General features: G+C 49.6%; 1 protein-coding gene across 1 annotated transcript; it reads left to right on the top strand.

The window, feature by feature from the left end:
• Nucleotides 1–286: 286 nt before the first annotated feature.
• Nucleotides 287–16,618, top strand: ETS1 (ETS proto-oncogene 1, transcription factor). The gene is made up of 8 exons (XM_072425551.1): nucleotides 287–396; nucleotides 6,984–7,103; nucleotides 7,290–7,490; nucleotides 7,923–7,997; nucleotides 8,232–8,480; nucleotides 8,933–9,193; nucleotides 12,880–12,998; nucleotides 13,380–16,618. The coding sequence occupies exons 1-8, from the start codon at nucleotides 315–317 to the stop codon at nucleotides 13,593–13,595; spliced, it is 1,323 nt and encodes a 440-aa protein (XP_072281652.1). The 5' UTR covers nucleotides 287–314; the 3' UTR covers nucleotides 13,596–16,618.
• Nucleotides 16,619–18,168: the final 1,550 nt, after the last annotated feature.

Genomic DNA, 18,168 nt, shown 5'->3' with positions numbered 1-18,168 from the left:
CGCTGTGTAATATGATGGCGCTATTGAAATACTGTGTATTAATAATAGGGGTGTGCAGGATTTGGGGTACTAGGGTTGGGGGTGACACTATTGTTGGGGTATGGGTAATAGGGAGCCCAAATCATGTGACCCTCAGGTGATGGGGTATTTGCCGTGGTTGGGGTAATTCTCATTGTCGGATTCTCTCGCTGCCCGTCGCTCAGCCCCTCCCTCGCCCCGCCCCTCTCCTGGGATTGGCCCGGGCAGGCCCCGCCCCCTGTCAGTGCAGGCGGTTGCAGTGCTGGGGGCGGTCAGTGTGCGCTGGGATCGGGGCGATGAAGGCGGCGGTGGAGATGAAGCCCGGACTGACCATCATCAAGACCGAGAAGACGGAATATGAGCCGATCTCCTGTGCCGGTGAGTGAGCAGCACAGGGGCCCCAGACACTGACACCCGCAGGGACCCCGGGGGAGAGCCGGCCGCACCCTACTGATGGCTATTGTCACTGCTACGGTGGTGCCAGGGTGGGGTAGATGGAGCCCCCGGGGTGGGGTACAGGGGCCCCTAGGAGGGGTAGATGGGGCCCCCTAGTTACAGATGGGATGATAAGGGGGACCCTTTGTATTCCAGCAGGGAGTGGACCCCTTTATTGGGGCTGTTGCAGAACCTCTCGGCACCAATCTGAGTTTACAAATGTCAGATCTGTGCCCAGTGTTACCTGGACCCCATAACTGGTAGGGACCGGCGGGGCCACTGATTACACCCAACCTACCCCGGGGTTCTGCCTGCTGTCCGGGTCTGTAGGACCCCTCCCCCGGTCAGACATCATCCGTTCATTGATAAAATTTGGAGCCTAATGGGGTCACAGCGGCCCCCATTGTATACAATGATGGGGACCCCTCAGGACTTCCAGGGGAACAACAATCCCTCTGGCGTTGTATTGTCCAGGAATGTTTGATGGATTCAGCCCCGGAACCCCTCCAGGACCCCTCCATACCCCACCCCCAGTACCCCTTTCTCCATCCTTTCCTAATACCCCTCTGTCTCTTCATACCCCTCCCCCCCACCCCCAAGTACCCCTTTCTATCCCCCGTACCCCTTTCTCCCCCATAAGTTCATCTCCATCATCTCTGCAGAGTTCAGTTGTTTCCTCGGTGAGGCGATCACACAAAATACAATCTGATTGGACGATATTTTGTCTGCTTTATTTTTACCCCAATAATCTCATCAGAACCTGAACCATCCAATGCGATCAATGCAGATTGTATGATCAGATTGTACGGTGTGCTCCGCATTCGGGGGGGGGGGGGCGGCTGGGTGTAAATTGTCTATCAGATGGGTGATCTGACCTCGCCCGCCCCCTGGGGGGGATCACAGAGATCCCTGGTGACACAGAAACCCCCCGGCACTGTGCGGGATGGGAACGTCTCACCGCCGCCTGACCAATCGATATTTCTGGATATTGGGAGATATCGGTGATTGGGAGAGATTCGCCATCTGTCTGTGTATAGATAACGGGGGATGGAAGGGTCAGATAATACAAAACACATCAATCGATTGCACTCCTCCATACGATTGGATTGGGGGAGGGGTATCGGAGTGCAGATATTCTGTATTCAATGTCGATTGCACAGATCTGGTCTTGTTGTATTAAGTAATCGGTGAATTTCTGATTGAATGCTGCACTGTTGTCTTGTACCAATCTGAATTGAATGGTTCACTATAATCCAGGATTGCGCCCCCTGTTTGTGGGGCGATATAATTCTGCAAATTGTAAACATTGATCGATCGGTTGCTGCAACCATCTGCAGACCTAAAACAATGAGCACAGGATTGTTGTCAATTCGTATTTCCAGAAATGATCTTGGGTCCCGGGTATTGTTGGTGGTGCCACCCTCCCTGGACAGAAAACGTCATTTCCTAAAGCGATGACCCCACCAATTGATTGGATGACCAATCACCAATATGTAAAAGATGGAGATTGGTCCATTGACCTCACACTGCTGACAGCAGAGCAGCAATGATTGACATCCACAGTGCAGACCTAGGCCAGGCTGGGGTATAATGTGATGACGCCCCCTAGTGCCCAGAAAAGGATCTGATAATTTATTTGGGGGTCCCAAGAGGTGCAGCTGTGACCCCCAGGCTTGTATTTGATAATTGAAACAAATATGGCGCCATCAGCATTTTCTATGCCTCGGGTCCCATAGAAGGTGAAAGGGAAGAATGAGCCCCAACATCCTCAATGATTAGTGCACCCTCACCAGCCAATAGGAACGCAGCATTAGCCTGACACATTGGGAGAGATGGGGCAGCACAGACAAAGCTGTTACACCAATGCTTGGCCACGCTCTGTAGCCTCTCAGCCAATAGGAAGGCTTCTGGCTGCGTTGGGGACTCGGCTCTCCTCGGCACGCATTGTGGTCAGGCTGTAACGGTTTTCACACCTCGGCTGCAGCTGTGAAACTCTCGTCTGTACAAATGGCGGCATCTCTGCCTGCACCACCCCCTCCTCACCTTAAGCAACCGTCCTGTGTGGGGGCCCCGAGACTCCCCCAGTGACACCAAACAGAAAGAGTGGCAGCCAATGAAGTTTGAGAATGACAGTATGTTCCGTATTGCCGTACGCAGCAGATGCGTCGCATTCGGTGGCACCCGGAGTCTGATTTGTATCTGATATCTCCATATTTTCATTATGATATTTTATATACAGATGTGTTCTTGTCTCCCTCTAGTGGCTGGTTGTGTATCAGGCAGTACAGCCAGCATCTCATACAAGTACGGTGTCTATTCTATGCACAAGTGCAGGCTGTGGCCCCTAAAGGTCCTGGAACTGCGGCCGCCATTGCTGAGCTTCCAGCGGTGTCCTGAGACACAGAATTATTGTAGCTGCGGGCAGCCAGGCAGGGAGTATTTTCAGGCAGAGCTCAGCATTGATTGGCCCGGTATGGCACACGACAGGTCCTCTTTTATCCCCCCCATGTCCCCATAACATTCCCATTACTCTGCACTGAGTGAGCAATGAGTCAAAGTGCTGCAGTGATATCACCGGCCAGTCACTGACACACCGACATACACCGAGCGCCAGCATTAACCCATCACAGCGCTGCCGCAACGATGGCGGAACCGAGACCGCTACATGCAGTCCAGAGGATCAGTATGACCCCCACACAGAGGGCGCTGAGTCAGTTAAATAGCACTGACATATACCAGAGAGCTGTACAGGGGGCACTGAGTGAGTTATATAGCACTGACATATACCAGAGAGCTGTACAGGGGACACCAAGTATAGCACTGACATATACCAGAGAGCTGTACAGGGGGCACTGAGTGAGTTATATAGCACTGACATATACCAGAGAGCTGTACAGGGGACACCAAGTTCATTTTTTAGCACTGACATATACCAAAGCGCTGCACAGGGGATACTAAGTGAGTTATATAGCACTAACATATACCAGAGAGCTGTACAAGGGGCACTGAGTTAGTTATATAGCACTGACATATACCAGGGAGCTGTACAAGGGGCACCGAGTTATTTATATAGCACTGACATATACCAGGGAGCTGTATAGGGGGCACTGAGTTAGGTATATAGCACTGACATATACCAGGGAGCTGTACAGGGCGCACTGAGTTTGGTATATAGCACTGACATATACCAGGGAGCTGTACAAGGGACACTGAGTTAGTTATATAGCACTGACATATACCAGAGAGCTGTACAAGGGACACTGAGTTAGGTATATAGCACTGACATATACCAGGGAGCTGTATAGGGGGCACTGAGTTAGGTATATAGCACTGACATATACCAGGGAGCTGTAGCACTGACATATACCAGAGAGCTGTACAGGGGGCACTGAGTTAGTTATATAGCACTGACATATACCAGAGAGCTGTACAGGGGGCACTGAGTTAGGTATATAGCACTGACATATACCAGGGAGCTGTACAGGGGGCACCGCGCTGGTAATCTGCAATATTTGGGATTTGTAGTTTTGGGTTTGATGTTCCCTATCGCCCATCCCCCCCCCCCTCTGGTTGCATTGTATATCGCATTGTGTTTTGTATTGCGCTTTGTTGTGTTCAGGCGGCCCATGCGCCGTTTCCCATGCAGGTGGAGTATTAGTGTGTTCATCGTTAGGTTGTCATTGACATGTTTGCGTCGTGTCTGCGGGTTGCGGTGACATGCGCGGTGTGCAGGGGCCCCAAGTGTTCCATGAACAACACAAAAACACTGAAATTCAGTAAATATTTTGTGTGGACGCAGTAACGTGGAAGTGATATGATTTGTAGCTGGACGCAGGTTAGGGGACAGTAATGGCCGTGTCTGGGGCCCCTGTGCTTTGTGCTCCCCGCATGGCGGCGAGTTGGCTACGTTCTCTGACATTGGCTGCGGCAAAGTGCCGTGAGAAGAAAGTTCCCTGAGGGAGCTGCAATGCGAGGCTGTGAGAAGACATTCCTGGAAAAGGGGGCTGAAATGGCTTCCATATGGGGGCACCACCAATGGGGGGGGGGGGGGGGAAAGGGGGGCGGCCCCCCTTTTTGTAGCCTTATGTAGGGATCAGGGCCCTTGGCCCCATCCCAGCTGCTTTCCACGTCCGATGTGCGTGAGGAGTCGGCTGAGCCGTGTGGGAATGTTTGGGATCCGCTGAAGACGCAGCGCTGAGATCCCATGCAGGCTGTGACGGCGGCGGCTCGCATTTCACTGCCATGACTCAGTGTTGGGGGGGACGCCCATTAACCCCACCGCAGCTGGCCGGCCCGGAGACGGCCTTTATGCGCCGCCTGTTACATGCGAGCGCTCCAAGTGAAATAAACGCCCGGAGGGTCGGGCAGCCCTCACACTGCGCCCGTTATGAGCGCTCGGCGTTCCAGCTGCACTGCCGGCTTCCTGGAAAAAGGAAAATGTTTGTTTAGAATCCTTTTGTTTTCCATCTCCGGAGCGAAGCCGGCCTGCGAGAAATGCTAGCGGTGGAAGTGACGAGGCCTCGCTGTACCCTGGGGTTAGGGTGCTGATTGTAAAGGACAAAGTGTTCAGATCCCCAAATCCAACGTACGGCTGCTAATTATCTGTCATGTGATTGTATACGACCAATATTACTGGTCAGAGCTGAGCAGCACGCAGCAAACGGCACACAACTGCATCTGTGCATATACACTGCCAGGCCCGTGATCTAGGGTGCCAGCGGGGGGAAGTGTATGATCTGGGGTGCCTGTAGGGGGAGTGTTATGATCTGGGGTGCCTGGGGGGGAGTGTTATGATCTGGGGTACCTGTGGGGGGGGTGTTATGATCTGGGGTGCCTGTGGGGGCAGTGTTATGATCTGGGGTGCCTGTGGGGGCAGTGTTATGATCTGGGGTGCCTGTGGGGGCAGTGTTATGATCTGTGCCCCAAAAATGAGGTCCCTGGCCCCCTGAATACAAGGAGTGGCCAGGGTTTCCCATCAATGGATATTGTTACATTGTATCAGATTGATGATGTCACAGTGAAAGAGATCAGAGGGGGAGGGGGGGCTGGGCAGTTTGTATTCTCTATCTATGTAACAATTTTGGTTATTTGGCATTTTTTTAAGTTTGAAAGAAACAAAATCCCAATTTAGAACAGAATTGACAGTGAAATAAATACTGAGTATTGCCCCCCCCCCCCTTCATGCTGTGTACAAGTATTGCCCCCCCATTGTGTGTCACTTTGTCGCCCTTTGTGCTCTCTTTGTACATGAAGTGTCTCCTATTATCCGGGGCTTTGTGTCAGCACTGATAATCCGCACTGATATCTTCTAATCCCCCCCCCCTGCAATCCGAGCGCTCACTTCACAGCCCATCATTGTGTGCCATGGGGAGGACATTGGGAGTCGCTCCTGACAGTGATGATCTACTGGCCCCAGGGACCCCATACAGGGCAATCAGTTCTGTCACCACCCAGGGGCCGTAGACATGAGAGCCATCCATTCATTTTATAAACCAACAAGCCGGATCTTGTGCGTACCGGAGCCGGTGACATATCTGAGATTTAGCCAATGGTGCAGAGAGAATTATGAGAGAATCTGTTATCTAAAAACACAAATGTGGGAATTTCCCCGTTGGGGGTCAGGCCCGGGACTCATTTTAGTTTTTGAAGCCAAAGTTCTGCTTGAACCCACAATGGTCCTGATGGGTCCACTTCTGGGTCCAGTATTCCCCCTCCCAGCCTGCAGATTGGGGAATAGCTGGAAGAGGCAATAATGCTGCAATCTCGAGTTTTATATTGGCTGGGTGTTTGTCCCCATTATGGCACCAATAGGAGTATATAAATGGGGCTATTGTCTCCTCCAATCAGAGTCCGTTATCCCTGCCATCATTCTGAATGCTCCTCCTGCGTGTAGTTCCTGCATGTCGTCCTCCTAGCGTTGGTTTTGGGGCAGCAGAACATTCCGATGACACTTTGTCCATTACAATCCACACTTATTGTGGCCGGTGAGTCACCCCCACCTCAGCGCCGGCCCGGTATTACCTAAACTCTGGCCCAATTCCAGGACCAAAAGCCCCTCTGATTGATGTGCAGCTGGGCCCATAATTGTCTCTGAATGAGATCCGATTCCTGCAGGAGCTCATTCTGTGGCCAGCACTATACACATACACAAGACGTCATGGACCCCACCTGGGGATTTATTCCAAAATGTGGAGCCAATGAAACAGCTGTACAGCAAATGATGGTTTCTGATTGGCCTGTGTGAACAACACAGACAGATTCCCTCTCTGGAGAGCCAACGCACTTCGGGGATCTGGGGTCCCTTCATCAGGGGGCAGACATAGACATTCACATGATAATCCAGGAAAAATCTAGATGACTGACTGGTGAATGATTCATTCATTAATATTTATGTGTATATGCGGGTAACTGGGGGGGAATAGAGTTATTGGGGGGTGAGGGGTAACTGGGAGGGGATAGAGTTATTGGGGGGTAACTGGGGGGTTATTGTTCTGTATGTCGGTTATAACCCCGTGATTATTTGCCTGCAGATATGGAGTGCGGTGACGTGCCTCTGCTGACCCCCAGCAGTAAGGAGATGATGTCCCAGGCGCTTCGTGCCACCTTCAGCGGCTTCACCAAGGAGCAGCAACGCCTCGGCATTCCCTTCGGTGAGATTGTAGGGATTGATAGTGAATGTCATCCAGCCCAATGTGTGGGAAGCCTTTGCTGGAAGCTGGCCAGGGCCGTGGCTTCTATCTGAGGCTTCTCACGCAGACCCCCAGCTTTGTGCCTCTCTCATACGAGACCTCTGGCTGTCTCATCGGATCATTTCACATTCTGATTCTTTCCTGCAGATCCGCGGGAGTGGTCGGATGCTCATGTCAGGGAATGGGTGTCCTGGGCGGTGAATGAATTCACACTGAAGGGATTGGAGCTGCAGAAGTTCTGCATGAGTGGCGCCGCCCTGTGTGCGCTGGGGAAGGATCGCTTCTTGGACCTGGCACCGGACTTTGTTGGAGACATCTTGTGGGAGCACCTGGACATCCTGCAGAAAGGTAACGCAGCGGCCGGGGGCTCCTCCGCTCTGATGGCATCTGGCTTTCCTTGTTGTCGGGTGGTATTTGTCGGACTACAAGTCCCAGCACACCGGAGAGCCAAGCACAGGACTACATTTCTGAATATCAGATCTGCCAGTTCCATCCCAACTATGAAGGAGCTAGAGAAGTGTGAGAACACTATAAATGACCCCTGATCATAGAGATCTGCCCCCTGCAGCCTAGCGCCCCCTGCAGTTCACATTGGAAGCTGTACATAATAGTGAGGTCACTTCCTGATTACCCAATGGAGGGAGTCGGGGTGTGGAGGTTGTGACCCCTAGGGGAGGGGTAATAGCCAGCATCCCGTGATACGATTCCTGACACAATAATAATGATTTATATAAAATTGATGTCTCACTAACGCATTTCATTTCTCTTTTCTGTCTACAGACTCCAAGTTATATCAGACCAGTGAGCTGACCCCAGCCTACCCCGAGACCAGATACACCACCGACTACTTTATCAGTGAGTATTTCCGCTGCCCTACAACCTATACAGCTGCAGAATATTACATGTTGATCCTGCCAGAAGCCCTGTGTGCTGGTAACTTCCTGTACACATGGAGGGAGCTGCATGAAATAAGGGGGGGGAGGGGATCTAATATCCACAATGCTATCTTTGTCCCAGGTGTGGGTGACACTTTATTTCTCGTTGTTCTTTGCCCCATCGGGGTGACCCCAGACTTGTCCTCTCTTGCAGGCTATGGAAGTGAACACGCGCAGTGCGTCCCCCCCTCGGAATTTTCGGAGCCCAGCTTTATCACAGAATCCTACCAGACCCTCCACCCCATCAGCTCAGAGGAACTCTTATCTCTGAAATACGAAACGGAATACCCCTCCCCCATTCTACGAGACCCCCTACAGCCTGACTCTCTACAGGGAGACTACTTTACCATCAAACAGGAAGTGGTGTCACCGGACAACATGTGTGTGGGCAGGATCAGCAGAGGTAAGAAGTGGGCACAATCAGATCGCAGGGGCCCATTCACATATTACTTGTTGTAACTTTTTATGCATTTTGACATTTGGGGCCAATTGTTTTTTATGTGTGAGTGTGATGCCGGGCCGGGGGGCTGTCAGATCGTTCACAATCTGCTAAAGATTTATTTGCAGCTTGAAATCTTGAGACTGAATACATTTATTCTGCATGCGTGTAAATTGGGTGAATCTGCAGCTTCTCTGGTGATGTAAAATTTTCACATAACCCGTAAAGCCATTTAAATGGGGCCACACACATAGGGCCACCATGACAGATCTGACCCATAAAGGTGTCGCCCATAGTGGGCGCTGTGTGATAAATGCAGGCAGCTGATTGGTTGGGGTGGGTGACCTGTACAGGTGATTGTATGAGACGCTGTTGTCGGGATTTCCTTGTAGTAACGGGTTGGTGTTTGTGGACAGGTAAGCTTGGCGGCCAGGAGTCATTCGAGAGCATCGAGAGCCACGACAGCTGCGACCGCCTCACTCAGTCGTGGAGCAGCCAATCTTCCTACAACAGCCTGCAGCGCGTCCCATCGTACGACAGCTTCGACTCGGAGGATTACCCACCCGCACTGCCCAACCACAAACCCAAAGGAACCTTCAAGGACTATGTGAGGGACCGGGCCGAGCTGAACAAAGACAAGCCAGTCATCCCTGCCGCTGCCCTGGCAGGATACACAGGTAGGCGGGTATGGGGGGTATAAGGGGGACGAGAGAAGGGCAGTTAAAGGTATATGAGCCCATAGATGGGTACATAGGGAGGTATATGGGCCCATAGTAGGATGACATTTGAAGCTATTTGTGCCCCTGGTGATGTATAGTAGAGAAGCATTTTGAGGTATGTGGGTCCATATTGGGGTATTTTTTAGGGGGACATTTAGAGGTACATGGGCTCATACTGGGCATGGGGGGTATTTTGGAAGTACATGGGCTCATATTGGGGTATATGGGAGACATTTAGTTGTACACCGTCTTATACCAAGCCGCAGTAAGGGAGGCAATTAGGAGGTGCATAGGCCCATATTAGGGTATAATGGGGGAGCATTTAGAGGTACATATTGGGGGGCATTTGATTGTACACAGCATTTTACCAAGCTACAGCAGGGGAGGCCATTTGGAGGTGCATGGGCCCATATTGGGTTATACTAGCATTGCATTTATAGGTACATGGCTACAGATTTTGGATATATGGGGGTAATTTGGTAGGTGAGGCCATTGGGGGGTCCATGGGCCCTTATTGGGGCATAATAGGGGGCCATCTAAAATTACACATGTCCATATTAGTATAGTAGGGGTATGTATTGGAGATACATGGCTCTATATTGGGGTATAATAGAGGGGCATTTAGGGCTCTATATATTGTGGTTCAGGGCCCCCATTGCACCTGGCTGTGATCCTCATGGCAACATTCTTTCATTCTTTCTACAACCGATATTTGGTGTTTCACAGATTCCTCCGGCGCTCCAAATGTTGAGACCTCGGCGGTGGCGCTGCTCGGTCCGCCCACTCAGCACCTCGCAGAATTATCTCCATCTCTGCAGCTTTGTAATTTGGGTCACGATTTTCACTCTGATAAGTCGCTGTGAGTGAGAAGCAGCCGGAGGTTTCTGTCACCATTCACTTTCACACCTTGTGTGTGACTGAGCTGATCTTATCTGCGGCCCTCGCTCTGCACATCCCACGCTTCGCTGCATTACTAACCACCCAGCACTGCGCGGGGCCCCAGTGACACAGCTGTGTACTCCAGATACTGATCTCTGTACTACATTGTCATAGCTGTACGAGATGGAAGCTCTGCCGGCTGCATCAAATATAGACAAATCCGAGAACAGATTAACATCCAGCAAACACTGCAACCATGCAAAGCTAAACTTCCCCATTCACCTTGGGATTAGTTTTAGAGTACTTGGTGCAGCCTGGTTTTTGGAGTGATCACAGGGTGGGGTTCTGAGCATTCTGAAAGTGGTGATGGGGCTATTAGTGGCAGGGCAGGTGGGTGACTGGTGGAATTACAGCGCTGGGGACAAATGATCATTTTTTTGGAGTGTTCCTTTAAGGTGGTCAGCGCAGGATTCGTGTCCTGCCCCTGCAGCCCCCACACCTCCCCTATATAGGGCAATGCCACATCCCGCCGCCATTCCGTGCAGACCAGGAGAGGGCGATGTCATCATCCTCGTCTTCCTCTGCAGCTGAACAGTAATTCATGCCGTGCACAACCCTGAGCACATATAGACCTCCCCCAGCAACATAAACTATACATCTGCACCGACCACAAATATGTACACAAGTCAGACATAAACATTCCTCGCATTCGCCTCAGGATAAGCACCGCCCACTGCGGCAGACAGATTCCATATAGAGAGTAGCAGTACATACAGCAGAGATGGGTTCAGGCTTATGTTAAACTTGTAAATCCCAATCACTAAGAGAGGATTTTACATATTAATATCATCAATTTGTTTTAATGTGATGATCCTGCCATAATGTCCTTGTCATGTTGTCACCCCATCATCCCACTGTAGTCATGCAATGCAGCCATCGCTTGTAGACGGGAAGTGCCTGGAGGGTTGCAAGAGATCTGCAGCATAGAGATGTAACAATGTGTTTATGATGTCTGTCAGTCATTCAGGGATTTGTTAGCTGCGCCATGGATATGGCAGCTTCATTGAGATCAGATTTGTCGCTGTCCTCTCTAGGTCCCTCTAGACCCTTCCAGCTGGGCACACCACCCAGCACTTTTTAAAACTTGCGTCACAATACAGAGGCTGCAGCTTCTTCACACCCAGCTTAGGACCATTTCTAGGGAGAACACTGAGGTCATGTTGGTACTTGTAGTTCTTTTATAGCCGGAGCTCTGCGGGTCTTCCTCTTTCTGTGCTTCCTGTTTGTGGTCAGATTGGTATCGGTGATGGAGGGTGCAGGCCTACAGATTGTTGTATTCTGCAGTCTCTGTGTATATAAAAGTCATTGTATACAGAGGGTGAGAGGCGCCTCTGCAGAGTCCACCACCCCGGTGTCAGGCCATGCGATATCTACAGAAATATTTCCTTATTTAAACAGAAAATGCTCTGCTGAGCCTGGGAACTTTCCATTCGCAGGGCCCTCCTGGGGATTGCGGTCGCTGTGCACAACAGCTGCGGCCTTAAAAACGGAGCCAAACGTGTGCATGGGTTGGGCGCTTCAGTCCCCAATTTCGGGTTACTGGAAGCGCAGTGCAGTTTGATGCCGCTTTGCGCCTGGCAGGATCTGAGCTGCAGAATTAGAAATGCGCCCCCACCCCCAACTCCAACCCCGGCCTTTGTGCACATTAAAGACTCAGCTGAGATAAAATGGCCATTATGTAGCTGCAGACTGGGACTGGCGAGCAGAATGGGGGTTCTGTCTCTGGCGGGGGGGGGGGGGGGGGTATTTTTAGAACCAGGGTTCCCCATAGTTTGCTAGTGAGGACAGCGCATTCCTATCATGTGACGGGCAGAATCAGACGGGTTTCTGCGTCCGCCATCATTGGCCATGGCCTAACACTGGCTCCATTGTGCACAGGAATAGCATGTGAGTCCCATTGACTGGTTTCAGTCTTTGAACCCTCTTCAGGCGATGGGTCATTGGGTTGCAGCGGAGGACAGAGGCGTGCTGTTATCAGTGGTTGCTCCGGGACTTTCCAAAGCAGCACCACGCTTGGGAATGCGACTGGTCTCCCGACTGGTCACATGACTCACTAATAAAGCATGGAGAAGATCTATGGGTTTGTGTGGATTCATTGTTCTAGTGTGCAAAATAACTCCCGGGGCGGGGTGACTACAGACATCTGTCCGGTGCATATTACATAGACATGGTGCAGGGTTGTCACCAGCCTTGGGTCCATCCCGACCTGAAAAAAGCTCCATAAACAGAGCAAACCGACTGCCATCACAGTTATAAGATTTACAACTACTTCAAGTATGGTCATGTGACCAGACAAGAGTTCTAGATGCTTCTTTATAATGATGCAGTGTATAGAATGATATCAATGTATTGTTCTGAGACCAGAGATGTCTGAGATATAGAACCCATATCAGCCAATCAGGGCCCAGCTGCTCTGCATCCTCAACTGCATGGGTGCTGCTAAGTCGGGTCAAAATGTAGACAAAGATCTTATTTATGATGAGGATATTATATACATACAATGTATCCATGACTGTGTATGGGGGGATATTATATACATACAATGTATCCATGACCTGTGTATGGGGGGATATTATATACATACAATGTGTCCATGAGGTGAGGACCTCCATGATGGTATAAAGACAATGCTTTGGGTCGGGGCGGGTATGATGATGGTGGGATTGTATAGATGGTGCTGACCACCTCTCTCTCCTCTCTTCCAGGCAGTGGACCCATTCAGCTTTGGCAGTTCCTCTTAGAGCTTCTGACAGACAAGTCGTGCCAATCTTTTATCAGCTGGACGGGGGATGGCTGGGAGTTTAAACTGTCCGACCCAGATGAGGTAAGTGGACCAATGTGTGTGTGTGGTCACTTGTTAAATATCGATGATCACCAAATGAGTTCCCACCATCCTACGTTACAGCCCATAACCCAACGGGTGGCCAATTGCTGGGCTTCTTCTATGGACCTGAAATTTCCAATTAAAGGCTCTTTCAGGGTGAACATTGGGGCTATTCAAAATGATAACAATTGTTGGTTTAGATCCCGCCAACCTCCGTTGACAAGGCACCAGATCTCTTTTATTCCATTCCTATCAGATCATAGACATGACTATAGACTTTGTACAGCACTGCGTAATATGTTGGCACTATCTAAATACTGTGTAATAATATTTGCCGCCATACAAGTCCCCTAATATTACATTTCCCTCTCTGTCCCGCAGGTTGCACGGCGTTGGGGGAAAAGGAAGAACAAGCCTAAGATGAACTATGAGAAGCTGAGCCGCGGCCTGCGATATTACTACGACAAGAATATCATCCACAAGACGGCCGGCAAGCGTTACGTCTATCGCTTCGTGTGCGACCTGCAAAGCCTGCTGGGATACGTGCCAGAGGAGCTGCACGCCATGTTGGACGTCAAACCGGACAACGACGAATAGAAACACTGTCAGCGTCTTCTCGGAACAAAGACCAAAGCCCCCTCTCTCTAGGAATGTGCGAGACGGACACAAAGGATTCTGGGAAGAGGGTTCTCGCCACTTGATGGCGGGATCAAGAGACGCAGCTACTGGGTTGGGTATTTCTTGCTGTAAAGCTGAACCAAGAGAAGAGCAAGTCGATGGCTCGTTGAATCATTCCCGACGTTGTGCCAGTATTAGAGTTACAATGAGAAGCAGAGGCGGGATCGGTACCGGCTGACGCAGAAGGAACGGAACCGCCCGGCTCGGATCCCCACTTCTGCTTCCTGCAGGTTCTGTATCATTCCAATATTAATCCAATTTTCTCAGGACCCCAAAATACAAAACGACCAAACGTCAGCCAATCCCGGCCTGAAATTTTACCGAATTCCCGCTAAACTTCTCAGTGAGCCGCATGACTTGGACGTCCTTCTCTCCACCTTCAGTGTTCCCAGATTGTATTTTTATAGAGATGAGAATTTATTTGTATATTTTATAAGAAAGTTTGTTTTTTTTATGAGATTGTACAGATTTTTTATTTGTTGTTTTGCCAAAGATGGTTTTCTATTGGCTGGTAGTCAGCTGTGACAATCCAATGGGCACCAAGTGTGTGTCCAGCCAAAACTCCGACAAACTTTTCTGTAGTTTTATCTTTATGATTCTATGACATGGAAACAATGTAATTTATATTTCATTATTATATTGGAAGGGAAACCCAAAAAGTTGTTTTTGCTTTGATGGGTTGCAATCCTTTCACTAAAGTTTTGGCTGAGCTGACACTTCTAAGACACGGACAGACAGACGGACTGTAGGTTTTGCAGTTTTCTGCACGGCTTTAGATGTGTCTGAAGGTGCCGTCATCCAATCAGCTGTTTTCTTACACTGTCTGCAGGGGGGAGGCAAATGTTGGACTTTTTTCCTCCATATGGCCCCCATTCCCTGCCCCCATCTCTGATAAGTCCCATATGGAGGGCGCAGGGACATTCCTCTAGAAGGAATATTTGCCATTGGTGATGGATGTCTGGGTGCTCCTGTGAGAGCGCGGGGGCTTGCTGTCACATGCCTGCAGGGGTGATTTAAGGCACTGATGAGGCTGCTCACCATATCATCGCTCCCATCTGGGGACATTCCGCACATCCTCAGGGTTAACCCTTCCCAGCCTGGCAGTTCAATGCCCCGCAGCTTATTCCGGATTGTTTACAGCAGCAGATCCTCATTAATAAACACATTCCAGGGGGATCGGCCGGGATTCCTTTGTATCCCTCAGATATACAAACACACACACACATATATATCAGTGTTCAAGCCAGAAAATGTTTCAAGCCGGGTGGTAAGAAATTGTAGGTGGATGGCAGTCCCTGTATTGGGACCCAACTCATCATTAACCACCCTAAACCATTCAGGGGGTCAACACAAAACCATTGCGCCCCTCCCCCCCTTTCCTGGGGCTCCAATATTGGAAGTCAGCGCAGTGGGGTATCTGATGTGCAGCATACACTCGGTGACAATATGGCTGCTCCTGGGTGCACCCCGACCTCTATCAATGTCGGGTAATCTCTTGAGACAATCAGAAACTTTTCCTGTATGTAGGATGAGAATCAATGAAAGGCGTGCAATCATTAGAAACATCGTGACCGCTCCCATATTGATCCCATGGTATGGACATGGGGGGGGGGTCAGGTATCTATTCTCAGGCTGACCTGTGGTGTTCATGGCAGGTTGTAGGTAAATGTTTATCGTTGGAGGTGCGGAGTCTGTGATGTGTGGTTGGGTTCTGTGGCACTCGGCATGGGGGGGACTGAGGCCGCAGAGCTCATCTATGTCAGCGCTATTACAAAATATTGCATTGTATCCGGCTGAATTGTTCCTAGGACATTTGGATGCCTGTAAAGCATTAACTTGGTGCCGGCCTTAGCGGGAAGGTCACTGTGATGTCAGGGATGTTTCTGTGCCTTATCTGTGGGGGTGGGGAGGGGGGTCTTCCATGCGGTGCCTTATTATAGAAGCATTGGCTGCTGTCTGTGGAGTTTGGGTCCCTAATGGTCCTCTTAATGAGTCCCTGTCACCAGATTATTCATTTCATCAAAATATTTCTATTGTATATTCCCGGGAAAGCCAAAATCCCTGGGACTACTGCTGCTGGGTGCCGCCATATTGGAAGTGATGTCATCGGCACCCCAGATTTGTTCAAGTATTACCCCTGGTCACTATATAGGATAAATAAAGAGGTGATGGGAGGGGCATAGGAGCTGGGCCAGAACCAACAGGAGTTGGACTGTCCATAGGAAGGATGGAGCTGTGATAGGGAGTTGCGAGTCAATAAAAAATAATTTATGGAATGCGAGAACCGCAACACGCATTTCAAGTTCTGTGAATTGATCTGGTGACAGGGTCTCTTTAGGATGCATTTTTTTTACTCACATGTCCGGGTATTCCCAGGTCTGTTCAGGTATTAATGTAAAGCAGGATATTGTACGGTGATAGATGAGGGGTAGGTACACCTTACCGCTGCTCATATCACCAAGGTATAGTTACCTAAAAACATGGCCGCCATACAGCCAGCCGGCTCAGCCTGACGTCCTCTGATCATCCGGAAGCATCCGGAGGTTCTCCATGGACTCCTCCAATCAGGTGCAGCTAATCCACTTTCACTCCATTTACCTCTGCAAAAGCCCCAAAGAGCCAATCGCATTCCTAGCGAGCGTCCCCCGCGCAGCAGCTGAGCTGGTTTCTTTTTATTTTCTATGGCCACGATTTGTATTTGTATTTAATTTATGAGAATTCAGGAACTTGTAGCTGACTTGTGTAGCATTTCATGAAGTACTGTCTGAAAATTATGGCGCAGCCGGGGAGCTCCCCGATCTGGAAGAGAATTTCTTTTTATTGCCCTGTCGTTTATATTGATGCAGGAACATCACTCTGATAGATATTTTTATACATATGTGAATATATTCACGCTCCTTTCTTATTGTGTTTAAAATTAAAATGAAGCATTTATACAAAAACCTTGTCTTGTATTTCCTGTGTCTGGGGGTATAAGGGGGGGGGGGGTTTATAAAATGAATAATGATTCCACCAAAAATCGTGAATTAATTCTGAAATTGTATTGGAGTAAATGAACAAAAAAGAAAATGAGAAAATGCCCCACACATTCACCACATCTCCAACATTTCCCTGCAAATCCAGAACAAGGCGCTTCCTGTGCTGCAGATCCAGAAAAATCCCCTCCCCTACTTCCCCCACCTCTTAGATTGTAAGCTCTGCGGGTCAGGGTTCTTTGCTCCCCCTGTGTCTGTATTTGTCTGTCATTTGCAACCCCTATTTATTGTACAGTGCTGCGTAATATGTTGGTGCTATATAAAACCTTCAGAACTGATGACTTCCTGTTCAGTGTGACACGCTACTTGTGCTGCAAATTCTGTAGTCTGCCCCAGCCCTATTGGACTACAGGACCCCCCCCCCCCCCCACTTCTCATCCTCCTATCCAGTGTCTAACTCAGAAGTTCTTTTAAGCCGGGAAGAAATTGTAGACAGGTGGCAGCCTCTGTATTATGATCCAATTACTCCGTAACCACCCAAAAACCGCCAGGTGGTTACAGAAAAGTGCCAGGAGGTGCGCCCGGCTAAAAGGGCCCTGGGGGGGGAGAACACTGCTCCTAATATAAGCCTTGGGTGACCCAGCTGCCCTGCAGTCGGTACAATACACTGAGTGACAACAATGGTCATCAGGACTGCAGACGCATGGACGCAGATCGATGTCTATGAACGGTGACCCACGGGAGTACAGGATGGGATGGTGGAGGTGTGTTGGTGGGTGAATCCTGGGATTCACCCACCAACACTCTATAGTAGGGACATTAGATTGTGATCTCCTTTGAGGGATAGTCAGTGAGACGGCTATGGACTTTGTACAGCACTGCGTAATATGATGGCGCTATATAAATACTGTGTAATAAGAATAATAATAATTCACCCCCTCTGTATATACCAGGGATCTCGGAGCAGCGTACCCCGGTGTGTAAAATCTCTATATATAAATACGAGTATATCTGTGTGTGTGTGGTGCTTTGTTTCCAGTAAATAAGATTCAGCCTCAGCTCCATATATGGTCACGTAACGCGGTTGGCAGCAACGAAACGAGCGAAGTGTTAATTTAACAGAGAAATGTTTTGTTGTCACCATAGCAACTGATAAACATCAAAGAGTCACCGCTGAACTCCGCCACCTTATATTACAGAGACACAGCAAAACATTGTCAGCGATAAAAACATCCAAAGCGCCACAAACACCAACAACACAATATTTACCGGGTGAAAAACGTCAGAGAATCCGAAATGTAAAACCCAAAATGTTACCAAAATCAAACAATTCTATTACACCCCATACATAGAACACTACAACCCCCAACATGGCCGACTATCGTCATACAATTCTATTACACCCCATACATAGAACACTACAACCCCCAACATGGCCAACCACCGGACACCATCGTCATACAATTCTATTACACCCTATACATAGAACACTACAACCCCCAACATGGCCGACCACC

This window comes from Pyxicephalus adspersus, chromosome 11 (genome assembly GCF_032062135.1).
Source record: "Pyxicephalus adspersus chromosome 11, UCB_Pads_2.0, whole genome shotgun sequence".
Lineage (NCBI taxonomy): Eukaryota > Metazoa > Chordata > Amphibia > Anura > Pyxicephalidae > Pyxicephalus > Pyxicephalus adspersus.
This window is presented reverse-complemented; position numbering and strand designations above follow the sequence as displayed.